Source organism: Lepidochelys kempii, chromosome 13, assembly GCF_965140285.1.
Source record: "Lepidochelys kempii isolate rLepKem1 chromosome 13, rLepKem1.hap1, whole genome shotgun sequence".
NCBI lineage: Eukaryota > Metazoa > Chordata > Testudines > Cheloniidae > Lepidochelys > Lepidochelys kempii.
The window spans coordinates 15,512,816-15,531,433 of record NC_136392.1 but is presented as its reverse complement, the minus strand read 5'-3'; the positions used below and the strand labels follow the sequence as shown (position 1 = coordinate 15,531,433).

General features: G+C 39.9%; 1 protein-coding gene across 2 annotated transcripts in view; it reads right to left on the bottom strand.

The window, feature by feature from the left end:
- Positions 1-260: 260 nt before the first annotated feature.
- ATP9A (ATPase phospholipid transporting 9A) overlaps positions 261-18,618 on the bottom strand; it is a 94,767-nt gene continuing 76,409 nt past the window's right edge. Inside the window, exons 19-28 of one of the 2 annotated variants that reach the window (XM_073309379.2) lie at positions 16,301-16,399; positions 14,759-14,848; positions 14,494-14,638; positions 13,050-13,114; positions 11,863-12,018; positions 10,273-10,337; positions 9,170-9,278; positions 7,537-7,594; positions 5,381-5,584; positions 261-4,132 (exon numbers count right to left, since the gene is read on the bottom strand). In XM_073309379.2, the coding sequence (XP_073165480.2) occupies positions 3,996-4,132; positions 5,381-5,584; positions 7,537-7,594; positions 9,170-9,278; positions 10,273-10,337; positions 11,863-12,018; positions 13,050-13,114; positions 14,494-14,638; positions 14,759-14,848; positions 16,301-16,399 (1,128 nt within the window). In that variant the 3' untranslated portion in view covers positions 261-3,995. Of the gene's footprint in view, positions 4,133-5,380; positions 6,080-7,536; positions 7,595-9,169; positions 9,279-10,272; positions 10,338-11,862; positions 12,019-13,049; positions 13,115-14,493; positions 14,639-14,758; positions 14,849-16,300; positions 16,400-18,618 lie in introns of those variants that run through there. The other variant, XM_073309381.2, reaches the window with a different exon arrangement.

Sequence of the window (18,618 nt, the reverse complement as noted above, 5' to 3'; positions counted from 1 at the left end):
GACATACATCCTTATTAAAAAAAAAAAAAGTCTCATTCCAAATAAGCACAAAATTCAAGTATAACAGAGGAAAAGATGTACTGTAACTTAAACTTCCAGTATGGCACCTATTTACTTTGTGCAGTAAATACAAACATCTGAATGAAACTTTGCTTTTAAAAACTTTTTTTTTAAAACATATGGGGAAATAGTTTACATACAAAGTGCTAAACTTAAAAAAAAATAACAATCATACCTCTCCCATCCCTGGTGTTTGTAAGTGGCAGTTTTACCCTTTTTTTTAATTGCTTTAAAAAAAAATTATACCCAAAGAGAAATACTTCCTAGATTTACAACTCTGCGCAAGAAACTAGCTACACCCCTTTCACAGAATGCTAAAGATGATTAATCACATCATTGCTAATATGAGTTCCTCATTAAGGTTATGAAGCCATTAAATATTACTGAAATTGCAATTCACCCCCGTTCTTGGTATAAGTTATGATTTTGCCAATATGGTCCATTTAGTGTAAACTGCATTGACTCCAGGAGACAGTGAATTCTAAATTATACTTTCCAAATATTTACATACAGTAGCATGGCACTGTTATTCTTACAGGACATTTAACTACTAATACACAGCTATTAGGGACAGGAGTCATTAAAATATATCTACTGTCATGTATTTTCATGACAAGGACAAGAGACTTAACTTGTCAGTCACAACAAGTTGCCAGAACCATTCTTGATTATTACATTTAAATCTGCTAAATCAAAATTTTGATCTGGGAAGCCAGCAACAAATGTATGACTGACCCTATCCTGTAACTGTAGCAAATCACTAGGAGAACATGAAGGATCTTTTTGGCGAACAGATGTCATTTACAAAAAACTGACAACCCAATTCTTCTACAACAAAGCTTTTCAGACACGGCTTTTCTTCTCTGAAACAAATCATAGAAAAATATAGAATTCAGCCGCCCCTGATACAAATCTGTATTAAAAAAGAAGAGTGGAAATGTTTTGCTGGAAAAAGTTTGTGACGGGATGTGCGAAGGTGAATTTTTAAAAAATACTGTAAACATAAATACAGCAGCTAGCTAATTTTTCCTTCTTGCTGGGTTGTTTATAGAGGATGCCACTGAGTATTCTGCTTTTATGGGGACCAGAGAAAAGACAAATCAAAGCCATGTAGCACAAAAGAAAAGCCACTGTTTTATCTTAACAAGTGCTCGCTCTTCTTATTCCTCTAAAAGAGCTAATGGACTTTGAAACATAAGACTCTAAATCAAGTATGCAGAAAGGAGACCATTGTAGCCAGCAGTGCTGGAGGCTACATTTCCCATCTTGCACTGCAGTCTAAAACATTTATTCATCCACTATCAAAATGGTCATACATAGAACTATTGAATGGTGAGGACCTGGTATTTCCCGCGATGGCATGAGAAGGAACAAAGGACCAAGGAGGAGGAGGGTACAAAAGGGCTCTAGAACACACAGTAGGGGTGAAAAGAGCCAATAGTGCAGGCTCCCTTTCCCCCAGGCTCATGGCCGCCCCTTCAGGTCAATTCAGTGTGGTGACAGCACTGTCAATTCAGAGAATGCGAAGGTGGGGAGCATGGCATGCTCTCTTCTGAGCCTAGCAGGTTTCCCATCAGGAAATCTAGTATGAACTTCATGCTCTTTGAGCCCTATTGGAGGAACAGGGCCACTGGCAACATGGCTCCAAAGAGGAACAAGCTGTCAGGAAGAGGAGGGGATCCAGGAAGATTTCCACTTATGTAGATAACCCAGAATCTACAGGGCAGAAATCAATATACTTCAACTGATCCTTTGGTGCTGCAGAATGGAAAAGCAGCAGGTTTTGACTCACCCACTCTGGGAACATCCTACATACTGCTTCAATTCATGCTCCTGGTTTCTCCAGAGGGTTCTTCTTTGAGAAACAATGACAGGTCATAAGGGCTTTTGCAGCGCAAGTGCACGCATCTCCTCCTGCCTCTCAGCCATTTATGTGATTAAATGATTGACAGATACCCAGTCCTTTCAAGGTTGCTAAAGTGTTTGGAACTTGCATGACTTGGTCTTTGTTGGACCCACATGTATCAAGGGTAGCAAGGTCATGCAGCATGTTCTTCAGAGATTAGATTTCCAAGTGCAAGTGAGACAACTAAGTAGTGCTAGGGTTTTCTGCAGCTGATAATCCAAAACATAGAGGTGCAAGTCACTGCCCACTACAGATCTCATTTTAAACACTGATCCAATTCTGCATTCAAGTTTGTAAGCCAGAAAATTTTATTTATCATTTGAATGCTTGTGAAAGTGCCAGATCTGCAGCAATGGAAACAAAAGTTGGCAACCCATCGAAGAGGTACAGCATGGCAGAGAGGGCCTGTCCTGCTGCTCCCCACGTGAGCACAATTTAAAAATACCGCAAGGGAAGTTCAGGGTATTTGGATTAGTCATTGCTGGTCTCCCTGCTGACCCTGCAAATAAGGGTGCTTAGTTCCGGTTATGACGGTGGTTTTTATGATGTGGATTCTGCTTCAGTAGAGCTGGACACTACACAACTCATTTATCACAGACTAAACAGTTATTAGATAAGTGTGACTGTCACTAAAACTATGACACATGTGACCTAGTGGTGGAAGCCTCTATTAGCTCATTGCCATACTCCTAAGCATTCCAGTCATATATTTCTGTCTCCATCCGCAAGGAATGCTTTATAAATTATGTGAGTTAATGCTTTTTTTAATTAACAACACACACACATACACACACACACACACAGAGCCCCCCTCTGGGAATTTTGCTGTTTAAAATAAATGGAAATCTTATCTGTACTTCACATTAAACAAACAACCATTTTGTGCATGGGCTCAGTTTCTGCCCGCTCTCAAACTCATGTCCACTGAGGCAAGTTCCAGTTTTAAACAATGCAAATTCCATAGTTATCTCAAACTGCCTCTCTTTGTAGACTGTGTCATGAATGGCGCATGTAGATGACTGCCTAGGCTTATTTGCAGCTCATCTTCATTAATTCAGCCTAACAGGAAACAGATTTTATGTAACTGTGAAGAGTAACAGCCCTGTGACCTTTCCTTTCAGTCTCCAAGGATTCAACACACGTCTGCCACATTGTCTGCAGAATAGGATGAGTCTCTTATTATGCTGTCAACACGTTCAAAGGCTGATCAGCTGCAAGTTTCCTTCCAAAAGGCTTTGCTTGAATTTAGGTAATTTTCTCCTATAACATAACTATATAGTGTAGTTATTTGTATGTCATCAGCTCCTTTTAACAAGAAGCACAAAAGCTAAACAAAATGGAATTTTCCCTTTTTTGGATGATATTTCTCAATGTGTATTAATTGCTGGAAATCATCAAAACACACTAGATTTTCTACATTCAGATCTTTCATTTTGATTGAAGGAAAAACTCAAGCAGTTAGGTTTTCAATTATGTATAGATCTGTTTAACACTGGAACCCTACAATCAAAACAGCATGACACCACCCAGTAGTCACCCGTTGGTAATACAGTACATCACCTATTTTAAGGGACTTCCAAAGATACACACAGACTCTCTCTACCTGAATTGAAAAGATAAATAATAATATAAAAATATAACACAATGCAAGGAACATCACAGACACTTAAACTAAAAAACAAAACAAAACATCTGTCATGTATAAACTTCAAGGTCATTTAGCAGCTTTCAGATACTCTGATCTCACATGAGAAACCAATTATCATTGCAGTTACATGCATTTGACCCCAATTAAGTAAATCCAAGTGACAAAGACTGAACAAACTCCTACACCTCCCCAAAAGACTCTAGTTACTGTTAGGTTTCAGTTTACTGCAGTTCTTAGTCTTTTTCATTAAAGCAGCACATAATATTGATTACTGCATAATCCTTATGCAACTATCGGACATAGTTCTTATGATGACGAATACATGATTTCTGTCTCTCCACGGTGTGCAAAATTAGTCTCTGCTCTGTGGGCCGAGCAGCTCTATGACGTGAGCTTTGAGTAGCTGGGGGGAGAGAATCTTCGCCTCAAGTACTTCAGGACGTAGAGGGGAAGGCAGCTCACCAGAGTGATGACTGTGACCTTCCACAAGAACGACAAGGTTGCAATGAAGTAAACATCTGCAAGGAAAGAGCACAGAAGCAATGGAGATGGGCCATAGACTGAAGTCAGAATTGCACTGCATGGGGAGGGTCAAAGGTCAAAGTGAAAGCTTCAGGGGGAAAAAATTCAGCCCAGTAAAGCTTTGGAACAGCCTCCTCCTCCTCACACACACACAAAACAGCATTTTTGCTCCTTATCTTTTTTTTTTTTTTTTTTAAACCAATGCAATTTCTGTTCCCCAACCACCTCTTGCTCTCTTCCTTTCTTGTTCATGAAGGATACAGCTTTCTCCCTAACACACTGCTCATCTCATTTCAATAAGGTATTTTGTCTAAACAAACAATTATAGACAATAAACTCGGTATGAAATATTGCAATCCTTCACCCCCCTGGCAGAATGACCTATATTAGCTTCCTTTACAGGGTCCGTAGATGGATGTTAGCTCTGGGAGTTCTTTTTCTTTGACTCGCTAGTAGTGCTGAATATGAATTATCTCCGTTCATGCTGATACCATGTAGCATCTCCTTTTACCCATTTACATTACATAATCACGGAAGCACTGTGGATATATTTGAAGTGGATTCAAAGATGAGCCACAATACTTTCCTGTACAAGATAGCCTTATTGCACATGGAGGCTTTGAACAAGAAAATGAGAGGGCTGTTTTATTCTGTAGCAGGATATCATCCTGGGAGTTTACAAGGCTTTCTGGGGGAAGTAGTGACATCTTGTGGTCCCTGATAGCACACTGAAACACGCTGCAGGGATCTGATATTTAACAGACTGACTGCCCAGGGAAATGTGGAATTCATTATCTGTTTTCTTCTAGCATGTGAGGTGTGTCTTCCATTTAGACAAATGAAAATATAAAACAAAAGTCCCAATGAAATAAAGAAATTGAGACAAGTTTTAGTGAGTCCACTACTACATGCAGCTAATGGACATGGTCTTTCACTCCAGCAACAAAGGGTGATGCTTTTACATTCAGAGGTCTCAGGTTCAGTCCCCACAGATGACCCAATCAAGTGGTGTTTTGTGTAGCATATTGGCCAAGTGTGTCTTTGTCCCTCTCTAGTGGCTGGACTGTGTAATGAGATCTGAGAGTCTGCTACTGCCTTCAAGCTAACGGATCTGGTCCCTGGGGTAACTTACAGTAGGTTAGTTCATCAGCAGTTGTGAGCCCAATTCATTCCCTTAACCTCTTGTTAAGCATGTAAACATTTGTCTGAAAAGACCTAAAGAAATACAAGATATTTAACCTTACCAATAAATTCATGTAAGAAGACCAGAGAGGCTATGTAGCAGGAGAGGCTGAGCAACTCTGCCACTATCATGAGCCAGTGCCATGTCTGGATTGTTAATGCCACCATCAGCAACTCTGTAAGAATCAGGGATGTGAAGGAAATGGCCACAATGTGGACAAATTCAGACTCGAACAGCAGAAGAGCTCCATACATAATGATACTCCCTGTGAGGAAAAAGAAGGAGAGAGGCTGGATATCTCACCGCTAAACATCAATCTAAGTTCTAAACATCAGTCTCAGTCCTGAAAGAGCAGAAACATATCGTCACCTCTTAAGACAGTTTGCAATGGCTTTTGGTAATGCATGTTGGACAATAAATCAGTTATTTATGACATGGCATTAAGAAGATAAAAGAACTCCTGTACAATGAGTAAAAGACATCACACAGGTGGTCAATGTTTCATGGGGCATGTCAGATTTACTGATGTGGAAATATGAAGTATATTATTTTAGCTACTGTCGTAGATCACTTGAAGATTATGGTGATCTATTTGTCCTTACAGAAAAAAAAGGAGTCACCACTCAAAAGAGAAGACATATATCAAACTCTTGTAACTTCTACTGTGCTGCCCTGAAGTCCAGATGGAAGCACAAGGTGTAGGGATGCTGAGTGCATATAGTTAGGTTTTCTGTGCCCTCCGTGGGCCATGTTCTCCACCCTAAACAAGCACAAATTAAAGCGGCATTAAGGAAGCATTATTTTGGGCCTCTATTCCAAGTTGGAAAGCTCACACAACTCCCTGCCCAGCCACCTGCACAAATAATTCATGTCAGCAGCATGAGTAATTGGCACCAACATCCATCACACAATAGTTTCTGAGGGGAAACCCTACAAGGGACTAGAGACTGAGCCACAAAGTTCAGATCCAGCTCTGAACTTTTCAACGTTTGAGGCTGTTCAGTTTTGGGTCAGGCCCACCACTGCTAGCAACTAGTCTAATTGTTTAGCCTGCTGCTTTCTAGTCATTTAGCACAGAAGATATGAAGTCACTTTAACCAAATACTGTATTTAGGATAGTGGCCTCATCTGAGAAAGAACTTTTCCTCCAATGCATCATCCTCTGGCTTTGACTTTCCACCACTTGTGAACTTCCTATAAATGTCTTGGCTTTGCCTTAGTATTTATAATAGCAACAGGAGACCATTATTCCTGCCATAGCATTCTACTGCACTAGACTTATCCCCTGAAATCTAATAGAGGTTTTATATTGCTGGCCCCACTCCCCATTTAAGGATGGTCATTTAAAACTGCTGATTTTGCCCCATATCTTCCTGCTTCTGTTGATAAAGGACTTTTGGAAAAATATCCTTTTGTCACAGGATCGTATGGCCATTTTAACTATACAACCTCAACACTATATGTGCATGTGTTGCATGCTTCCTTAGCAAACAGCAACAGAAATCACTTGTGCTTGAGGTTCTCTCTTTCTTTTTTAAACCAACAGGCTGACTTCCTAGGAGCTAAACCAATGGGTGCATCCACACTTGAAACAAACACAGGGTATTCAAAAAAGTTTTGTTAATAGCTTCTAGAAACTTGAAGATAAAATCCCAGATAAAGTGGAAGTTATTTGATCTCAAGAACTAGAACTTTCTTCAGATTCTTCACTACCAGAAAGGGTCATTTCCTTGGCTGGGAATAAGACAATCATCTCAGCTAGGCAGTAACCAGAACTGGGACTATTATGACTCATAGATAATACTGTGTTTATATAGTGGTTTCCCTTAAAAACAAAGGCAAGTGTCATTAACTTCATTTTACAGGTGGGATAACTGAAGCAGGGTATGGTGAAGAGACTTGCCCAATGTCAAAAAGCAGATCAATTGCCACTGTGGGAACAGAACCCAAATCTCCTGACTCCCATGAGGTCTCCTATCATGACCCAGTACTTCAAAATGTTGGTAAGCCACTTGCTAAAAATGTTTAGTTTTAGGTGATTTTTTTTTGCATTAGTAAGATAGTTGCTATCATTGTTCTGATGCAAGGAATGGCTATTTCCACCCTATCCTAAAGAGTCATTATTCCAGCAATACTCTACTTTTGATAATACAGCAGGACAGCTATATAATTCCCGACAGGTATGGGAACGCTGAGAAAACAGATGCAGTTTCTTACCTTGATAGATACTTATCAAAACCCATATTAAAAATGTTTTATATGACAACGGTCGCCCCTATAAAGAAAAAGAAAGACAGCAAGTATGACTTTTGAAAACTAATTTATAGGTTTTCAAGCAACTCTGACTCATAAATCTAAAATAGATGGTTTAGAGGTGACCTGCAAAGGGAAGAAAATTGATGTCTTTTTTGTGCTTCTTCATGGTGCATAATAGGCATTTGACTGTACTGTCACGATTATTTTGGTATAAACAGTGCTTCTATATATCAGTATAGTTATTCCTGTACGGGAATGGGAATAAACTATGTTTTGGTACAGGGTATCTTTTTACCATTAGAACTGCATCCACACGAGGGGAAATCTGGGTATAAGTAAAAATGTAAAAAAATAAAAATCATTCTTCTAACTAACATAGCAGTACAAAACACTGTGTGTAGACCAGGCCTAGGGATGGTTGGAGAATTAGTGGTTTATGACCTCAGAGATCACATGAGAGTGAAACCAGATGGAGATGGGCGGCGACTTATTCAGACTGTTGGAAAACACTCACTTTGCTTCTGTTGGACTCCATTTAATGGAAATTCTTGGGGGAAAGGATGTCTTTGTTGAAGAATCAGCTCACCCTTCCCTTCAATTAAGGATGTTCCTAGTCCACATACCCAAATCCTTCAAAGAGTTCTCCAGAAAAATAAAAGGGTGGCAAGGCTTGGCATTCCTCACATTTCTAAGGTAAAAATCAAATCAAGTGGACTTCCCCCCACCCCCCCCTTTCTTTTTTTTTAAACAAAGAAAACTCTTTCAGGCTTCCCGTACACATCATAAAGCAGCAAAAACAGCACAAAACCAACCTTTTGTTCTCTTTTTAGGTCACCTGTAAGGCAAGTCTCCATGCAAGAAACCATCTGAACTACTGTTTTTGAATAGATCATAAGCAGTAGAACTAGTCCAGAATTTTCCGACAGAACAGATTTCAATTGGAAAATACTGATTTCACAAAATCAACCCATTTAATGGGAACACATCAATTTCAACAAAATTTTCAACAGAAAGGAGGGGTTGGTGGATTTTCCTCCCAGAGTTCCTGTCTTTCTGTCCCCATAGCACGATGCTGGATCCCTATCACTGTCTCCCCTTCCCACAGCTTCAGCATGGTGCTGGGTCAGTGCCTGCTCCATCCCATCTTCATGTCATCAGGGCCCACCACTGGTGGAAGTGAGAAGCCATGATGAGAGAAACACAGAAACTGAGGAAAAGTGGTGGAGGTGTCATGTTCCAAAATCAGAATATTTCTTTTTTGTGGGAAATTCTGAGGTTCGATAGTTCATTCTGATTTGAAAGGAAACAAAATCTCAAACATTCAGAATTTTCCACAGGATGGAAATTCTATTTTATGGTCTGTTCTAATAAGCAGCTAACTGTTAACAAACACAACGAGCTGTGAAAAAATAAAAATAAGTTAAAATTGTAAACAGAATTGTGTGTCTTGACAACTGTACTTTCAGAGTCATACAATAAATTATCATGTCTATGGATATCGTGTTTGGTTTTTCTCTCTGAAAGCCAGTTCCAAATCAAGCCAAAGATTATATATGAAGCAGATGGAGGAGAAACAGAATAAGATCTACTCGACCTTAAGAAGATCTTTGTAGAGCTCTGGATACAACATGGCAACCTCAGATTTGACATCCCTGTCTAAGACCAGAGAGAAGACTGGAAACATTGTATAGATTGTGGAATACCTAGCAGAACAAGACAGGAGACATCAATAGAGCACACATTGTTTAAGCCATAAAAATGACTACAGCAGTCTTCAAAAAGGAAATATATGCTGCTCCCTGCATCTCAACAATAGTCACATCATAAACTCAAAAATGGAACACAGTACTGTATGTACAGCAAAAAAAATTGCAACATTTACTACTTTAAATTTATGAATAGAACTATTCCTAAACGGAAGCTGCAGGTATTGCAACCGATGTTACACATTTTCCAATAGAGTTTCTACTCCTTTAAGAGCTGGAACTCTTTCAGTGCTGTATTTGACTATGTAATTCAGTTCAGAGGGTTGGGCTGGGTTTGTTTGTTTTTTTTGAACACACTTATCTGAGAGCACGAGCAAATGTATATTATGCAAGCACCATGACATGGGCATAGTGAGATTTGGGGCTGTACCTCAGAGCCCAGAGGGAGGAGGAGGACTAAGGTGACTTTAAGCCACCTTTATACCTTCCTTATTCTGGGCTGCTCAGAGGGAGATACAAAGGTCCCCCGGCAGGCTATGCAGGTGACACAGCCTTTGCCTAGCTTCTTATGGGTAGTACTGCGGCCCAGAATCTCCACAGCATTGTGTGCTGCAGCCTCACCCTTGCCACAATCCTGTGTCATGGGCTCACAAAGACATCACTAGAAGATAGCCTGCTTCTGTCTTCCTCAGTTCCTGAACCAGGGGAATTCTTCTTTGGCCAGATCCAGGGCTTTTAGAGCCCCTTTACACTACCCCGCCTTTTACAACAGCATACAGGGGCTGGAACAGGGATGAAACTTTCTCTCCAGTTTCTGAAGTGGCATTTGCAGTAGGCATCAATGAAGAGCACTACTGAGCACTTACCAGTACACATACTAAGGAGACTTGCATACCTCTGATAAACTTCCACACGTATCACTTTTCAGACAGGAATCTATTCATTTTGCACAGGGTTTTCACATTTTTTTCCTGAACAATTTTGCTCTTACCCAATAATGAGGAAACCCTGGTAGAGAGGAACTGATGCAAAGTAAAACACCGATGAGAAGACAGCCTAGCAAAGAAAAGAAAAGGACTGTCAGGCTTCAAAAGCTGCAGTGTAAGTTATATTTGATAAATCCTACTTTATCCAAACTGAAAAGTATTTGAAGTAGACTCAAAATTCTTTAGATGAAGACAGGAGACTGTAAAACCGTTCCCTTGATTCCTGCACAAAACTTGGATGAAGGAGAATATTTAACAGCAAACTGTGAAGAACTGAACCCTTTTGGTAAACTTCTCTTTATATAATCCCGCAAAAAGAGAGGTTGGAGTGTTTCATCTAAAGCCCGTTGTTTTCATCCAGATGTCCTAAAGGACAGGGGTTTAGATATGTGTAGCTCACAATGTTTTCACAATGTAAAATGTATTAGCACTTAGTGATGGAGACAAAGGAAAGAGAAACTCCAGCATGGACTTTTGACCTCAGAATGGGGGTGGTACCTGCATTCTCAAAAACAGGAATGATCCCGTATTTTACTGAAAAATGTTTGTTTAAAAGAGATGTATTTGTCAGCAGTCTTATGGCTTGAAAGAAAAACTTCCAAACAGTAACCACTGTCACCAAATATGTCCAAGAATCTTGCCCTCATAGCTGAAGACAGAATTCTGCTCATGAACTCATATGTTTCTTTAAACTATCTCAGTCTAACGCAACCTATTGTTTTTAATCAACTGACAAATACACATCAATCTTGCTTGCTCAATACTGAAGTTGTGCAAACATGATGAAAAATACCCGAAATTCTATGAACACAAAACATATTTTGTCATTGAGGACCCCATTCTTTTTCCCACTGAAGTCAATCTCTTTTGGCTCAGTTTAGCAAGATGCGGAGCACTTAATGTGGGTAACACATGCCTCAACTCCTAATGAGGTCAGCACCTCCCTAAAGTGCTCAGCACCCTATAGGACTGAGCTTTTAGTAGGCCCTGATTCAGCAAGGTACCTAACTTTAGGCACACGAGACGTTCCATCGAGTTCAGTGGGGCTCCTCATGTGCTTAAAGTTATACATTCTTAAGTAACTTGCTGAAGAGAGGCTTTAGGAGCCATTTCATACTGAAGAAAGCTCATGAAAGCTTATGCTCAAATAAATTGGTTAGTCTCTAAGGTGCCACAAGTCCTCCTGTTCTTTTTGTGAATACAGACTAACATGGCTGCTACTCTGAAACCTGAAGAAATACAATATTTTATAAGATTTCCATGGAATGGCTGTTGTCACACTGACATATATGTGAAATCTCCAAGCTCACACGTTTTTGATGTTTGATGTTTGATGTTGTTTTGTTCCCAAAATAAAGTAAAATAATATTTTGAAAAAAAATTGCTGACTGTTCAAAAATGGAAACACCTTTACATGGAGGCGAGCCTCTTCTCATGCAAAAAAGTTACCCTTTTTTCAAGATCAAGCCCACTATAGTTCCAAGGAGAGCCAGGGACTGTGTCAAATGCGAAATGCAAAGCTTGTTTTTTGAACTTTTCACATTCCCTCCCCCATCACACACACACGCCCCGCCAAGATGGACCAGTCCATTCACCTGCATCGTACTGATACACAAGCTTCTGTGGATCACAAACTGGCTGAGAGCTGCAGATCTTTTGTAGCTGTTCCTTCCATGCACCATCAGTAACCGACCCAGATGTTTAAACTGAGTGATAGAGAAATCTGCTGCAAGGGATGCTTGTTTTCCTTCCTATGTAGGGTAATAAATCAAAGACCATGAGATCACAAGATTACATAAGATTAAGAAACACCATTCATGTTAATACATGCCTAAACAGTATTGACAGTAAAAATACCAACTCTGCCCACTTCCCCTCCCCCCAATATATATATATTTATTTTAACAGGACTGGATGAGGAAAAAACATTATCTTAGCATCTCTATTTCTTCTCTCAGCCCCCAGCTGCTTCCCCGATTTCCTCTATCTCCCGCCCCCAACACTCACGCAACGAATGAAAAGACCATACAAGGACAATTCCTATTTGGTTTCATGGTTCAAACCCAGAAGGAACGTCTGTGAATTACGGTTCACAGCATGCATGTTAGTGTGGCACTAACATCACCTATGTTACCAGATGCTATATCGGGAACATACCCACTGTCAGTACCACAAGTACTCAAATGAAAATGTCTGGATGAGAAGTGTACTGCAGTGGCTATGAGAGATAATAGGATACCACCATTTACTGGGCCAGCAAATGAGTTATAACACAACCTTTTAGGCTCACAAGGTTGCTTTCAAACAGCCTTGATTTTATTTTTTGGCCCATTTCATGCACAGCCTTTACACTCTTTGCAAATGCATTCCTCTGGTTCCAAGGTATGTAGGTATTCTGTACAGTAAAGTGGTGGACTCCTGAGCCAATGTCACTGTTTTCCAAATTAATACAAAACAGTTCTAATGAATATGTTATAGAACCAGCTACAACTCAAATGTTTTGAGCATCTATTTATAGTGATGAAGCAAGAATGAAATAGCCAGGTTTGACTATGTGGAATCCTCTAGTAAATATCAACATGAGTTTTGCTAAATCACTGCCTATTTTTCATCCTAACCTGAAAAGGGCCAGTGTTTTTGGCCCAATGTCTTTTCTTCTCAAGGCAGGTGCTCTCTCTATGACATGAATCAACAAGGATTCAATAAAAGGGGCACTTGGAAATCAGCCTCTGCATTTATATGACAAATCGTATCAAATGTGATGTGTGTTTCATAGTCTCACCTTTCCTTCAACCCCAACACCACAGTCAGCTTCTTGAATCATGCTGACATCATTCCCTCCATCACCTGCATGTTAGAGCACAGAGAAAGGACAGGGAATATGGTAAGAGAGCCACTTATTATAGCAATTGAATGTAGCTAAATTAATAAATTCATAAACTTTACAGTCAGAAAGGATGTTAGCCCATGGGGAATTAGAATAAAATCATCAGGCTTGACATGTTCAAAGTGAGCTAGAAGGAGTGGATGCCCTCAATTTTAAATAGGAATTGGGTGTTCAAATGTCTTGCACAATTTTTCATAGATTCGTAGGATCTTAAGGCCAGAATGGAGCACTAGATCATTTAATCTGACCTCCTGTATAACACAGGCCATGAAATTTCATCCAGAATATTGAAGTAAAGTTAGCAGCTTGGCTTAGAATTAGAGCTTCAAAATGAGTGTTGTTGCAGCCGTGTTCATCCCAGGATATGAGAGTGAGAACGGTCAGTGAGGTAATATTTTTTATTGGGCCAAAAAAAGATATTACCTCACACACCTTTGTCTCTCTAGCTTCACAATGAATAATTTTTCCATATGAAATGTGAACTCTTCTTTTTGTGAAACCCAACCTCAATATTTGTGAAGTTTTTCTGCCCTCCCCCCTGCCAAAAAAAATCATGAATATGCACAGTTTAGTTTATAGGTTATTCCACAAAACACTTTCATTTTATTTGTTATTTCTTGTTACCACTGATGTCACGAGGTGTCACAAAATATTTCCACTTCCGTCATGAAATGAAAGAAGACTGCTTAGTTCGAAAACAGAAGAGTTGCCATACCAGGCAACACAGGTCTTACATAATAATAAAGGAAATTTCTTCCTAACTTCAGCAGTTAGTGGCTGGTTTATGCCCTAAAGCATATGGGTTTATATTCTCTATATGACTGTAATTCAGCACAGCACTTTAAGTATATGCTTAGTTTTAAGCACATGAGTAGACCAACTGACTTCATAATACTTATGTACTTTAAGTACTTGATTTTATAGGGGGAGCTAATGTTTTTAAATTCATATCTAATATAAAACATTTTATAGGTTTGACCTCAATTTCTAGTATATGTAAAAAAAGCAGAATTAAATAATAACAATAAAAATAATCTTTCAGGCTTGTTTACGCAATAAAGAGCAAGAGGACAAAGGCCCTTGTTTTTTCTTTGCTGAGCACTTAGATCAGGAAAAGAAAATAGTGTACTGTATATTCAGAAAAAAAATTAATACTAAAAATGATCTATTAATTTTTAACTAAAGGAAAGCAGACTTGTATGTTTTTCCCTCCGTTTGAGAAGAGTTGAATCCGTTTCTCTTCAATGTCTTAAAAATTAATTAAAAGAAAAGTGAATATAAAAATGAGACTGCAATGGATAGCGATACCATAAGTTAGAGTTTCTCTTGCGTTCCTCACCTACAGCGCAGGTCAGTTTGCCAGTTCTTTCCTTAAGCAAGCGCACAATCTGGGCCTTCTGTGTGGGGGCACATCGGCAGCATACCACAGCTGGACATTGGCAAGCCAACTCCATGAACTCGTACTCATAGTATTTCAGACACACCTGTTTTACAGGAGACGGAAGTTTCAAAGATGATTATACGGCATATATTTCCCTAAACCAAATCACACACATAATACCCTTGGGACTCCTATACAGATGTCATAAGAGTTCGAAGCTTACCTCTAGCGAGTCACCAGAAATCACAAGCGCACAGTCATGTTTCCGACGGAACGCATTCAGCTCCAAATGAGCTTCTCCGCGGTTAGTCACCTGGAAATGAGCACAGAAGCTGAGAAAGTATGTGATTGGCGAGAACAAAATAAATTAATACAATCCTGAACACATACTCCAGGACGCTGGCAAATCAATCAGGTTATCAAACATACTTCTGACTAAAAAGAGAACCAAAAAAACCGGGGGGAAATTAAAGTCCACATTTTCAAGTTTCGTGTGTGTGTGTGTGTAAACTGGGGTTTACATCCCCATCCCTATTGCCCTCTTTGTGTGCAAACCTCAATTCTCATTCCCTTGTCAGGGAGTGGGGTTTGAATATGCACAAGAATCTTGAAGACTTGGGCCTAAAACTGTATTTGAAAGAACAGAAATTAACCAATCTTCTTATGAAATATGCATCACATCATTTTTTGCTGAGACTTTGGAAAATCAACCCTAGGTTTCTTATTAGTGTTTGCAGAAATGAACAGCACAGTTACACAAGGGCCTTTGCTCATGAGGGCTGAAATAAACGGCCCAAGGTGTGTGCTGGTTTTAGGGTTACATGACTCCTGCAGTGGTCAGGTGATGAGGCAACAGTCTGGGGACTGATGCCCTTTCTGGGAGTGCAAGACATGCCAGATTTTTTTAGAAAGTAAATCATTGAAAACACAAATTAAGCACAGGTATGTAAGAACAACTACTTTGTTTCATCAAACTTATGTATTTATTAAAATTATACATTTTTAATGATTACTGTAATATACAAATAGAAAAATATTTCTAGGTTTAAAGAACTGACCTACTTCAATGATTTTTGATAAGGGGTGCGAGAACATATTTTGAGAACCAAAGGGGTGAATGCTGCAGTAAAGGTTAAGAACCACTGGACTAAGGGATGCCCTCTGAGTATTTTTGGAACCATGAGGAGAAATTACATAGTTATTACACGGTCCTCCTGGAACTTCAAAAACTGTAAATCTCAAGTATCGTCAGTGACCTGCCCAATTTCACTATTATCTCTGCTCATGGGACTGAAGTGATCTATTGGCATAGTGCCCACTCAAGGCCCTCCATGATGCCAAACCACCATTGCAGTGTGGCAGAACAGCCCTGTGTGGAAGGGAGGAAGACACTTTACTCTTGCATGCTGCAGGGGCTCCATGCTAGCTCCAAACAGAGCAGCACAGAGGGTAAATCCAGCACTACTGAAGTCAATGGGAGCTTTGCCACTGACTTTGATAGGTGGAGGATCAGACTCGAGGGGAGATCTGAGGTAGGTGTGTATCCTGCTTACGCTAAATCACTGGCCAGGAACCACCCTTGTAGGGAGTGCAGAGCAGTAGCCATTATTCCAGGCCACAGGCTGGAGGAAGCACCATGGAAGTAATGCACAATAGCCTGCCTATAGATTGGGGTATTCTATCCCTTCTGATCCTCCACTTAATTCTTAACCAAGTCCAGAGAGGGGTGAATTTCACCCACAGGGAATAAGTGTACACTACTCACCAATCTGAATATATGAATGTCCTGGGTTCTGGTCACCAAATGAGCATTTTTCGCTGTACAAGTAGCTGTTTCTAGCTTATCCCCTGTCAGCATCCACACCTGAAATTCAAAGTATTTTTATATCCCCAAATAAACACAAAACCTAACACACACTATGTTTACAGGGAACTTCTAGGAACTCTGGGGTCTTATGCATGCAAATAGACCATATTTACAACAGAACGTGTGTGGTGTTCAACAAATTCCTCTACAACAGAATCCCATTTAAAAAGGGCAGGGAATTCCCCTACTCACAGAGGAACTGAGGGGTTTGAAAAATGCTTCAGTATACAGTGGGTTAAGAAATGTGCACATTTTTCCACCTGGCATTTCAAGACTTCACTGATAAAACACAAAACATAAATTGAAGAGGCAGACCCTTTGAATGTCTCCCCATCCTCAGCAAGTTTTAGACAGAAATCTTTAGCCCCCGCTGCAAATAGATCCTGCATGGCCCTGCCTGAAATATAGATGATGCAACTGCAGTTAGCTCACCACCCTTGTGTGTGTGGAACAAACTAAACATAAGAATGGCCACACTGGGTCTTACCTATGGTCCATCTACCCCACTATCTTGTCTTCCAACAGTGGCCAGTGCCAGCTGCTTCAGAGGGACTGAACAGAAGAGAGATTCATCCTCTGCTGTCCAGTCCCAGCTTCTCGCAGGCAGAGGGTTTAGGGACACTCACAGCATGAGGCTGTGTCCCTGACCCTCTTGGCTAATAGCCATAGATAGACCTATCCTCCATGAACTTATCCAGTTCTTTTTTGAACCCCCACAACATCCACTGGCAATGAGTTTCATAGGTTGACCATGAGTTGTGTGAAGAAGTACTTCCTTACGTTTGTTTGAAACCTGCTGCCTATTAATTTCATTGTGTGACCCATGGTTCTTGCATTGTGTGAAGGAGTAAACACCACTTCCCCTCTCTCCACACCATGACTTTATAGGTCTCTATCATTCCCCCTTAGTGGTCTCTTTTCTAGGCTTAACAGTCCCAGTCTTTTTAATCTTTCCTTGTATGGAAGCTGTTCCGTTGCCCTAATTAAAGGACAATGAAGACAGTGTATATGAAAACAATTCAGTCATTAAACGAGGACACTAGAAAGCAGTCAGCAGTGCTGACCGATATTTGCTATAATCTGGAAGGGAATTTTCTCAACAATATTAATGATTGGGGTTTTGGCTATTCTTTACCTGGTGCTTTTAATTCCCTCCAGGCCTTCCCCTGTTGGAGCAGATCAAATAAGGATCCACTTGTTTGTTTCATTCACTAAAAGGAGTTTAATAAGCTAAAAACGAGGTAGGACACTTATTGTAATTAACAAGATAGTATAATAAAGAAATAAAGAAAACAGATAGCTCCAGAATGAATTACAAAACTGCCTTCAGTCTTCATTCTCTACTGACATGCAGAATCCCAAAGAACATGAGCAGCAGAACATCTAAATTGCAGCAATATGTATGCAGTCACTAACAGGGCTATCCATTCAGCATGAAGGCAGTGACTTTAGCCAAGTTAACAAAACAAACATTTTTGGACCAAACAGTCAAGACTTAACTAATAAAAATCAAAATATTGCTATGGAAACTATGGGAACTGCATTCTGTTTGTTTGACCTACTCAGTGACATGTGCAAAGTTATGTTGATATTAGAGATGGCATCAAAGTTAAAACTGTATATTGAGGACTTCCCCGCCCCCCCAAGAAAAAACAACAACTTTGTGAATTCAGGTAAACTGGGTACTGGATCTGAAACAGCCTAGTTTTGAGTCTGCAATACAAAGTGAGGCTTTGTTTATTTACTGTTTGAAATAGGGAACCAGAATGGTAACCTTTTATCCAACTCTTCACCCCCAACTGTGAGTGCTAGTTCCAGATCACCCCTGATTTTGTAAACCTAGAACTTGACTGACAAGATTTTGGGCAAAGGCAGAGTCAAACCATAATCATCCCTGGCTTTGCCCATCTATGTATGGCTAATTCTGTAGGTGCACAAGTGGTGGAGATATATAAAGCTAGAAGGCATAAAAAAAATCCTTGTGAATTATTCTTTTTGGTTCAGACACCCTCTGGTGGCTATATATCAAGGCATAAAAATTCATAGTTGTGTGGTTCAACTTCAGTGCTCAAAAACTTGCACATTATAATTTGGGTGCCAGAAGAGAAAGGAAATAAAGCCGAGCTAACTTTAACTGCAGCCACTTACAAGACTAGCTTGGCTGACTCTTTATACTTACCTTTGATATATACTATTCTGTCTGCATATTTGGTTTC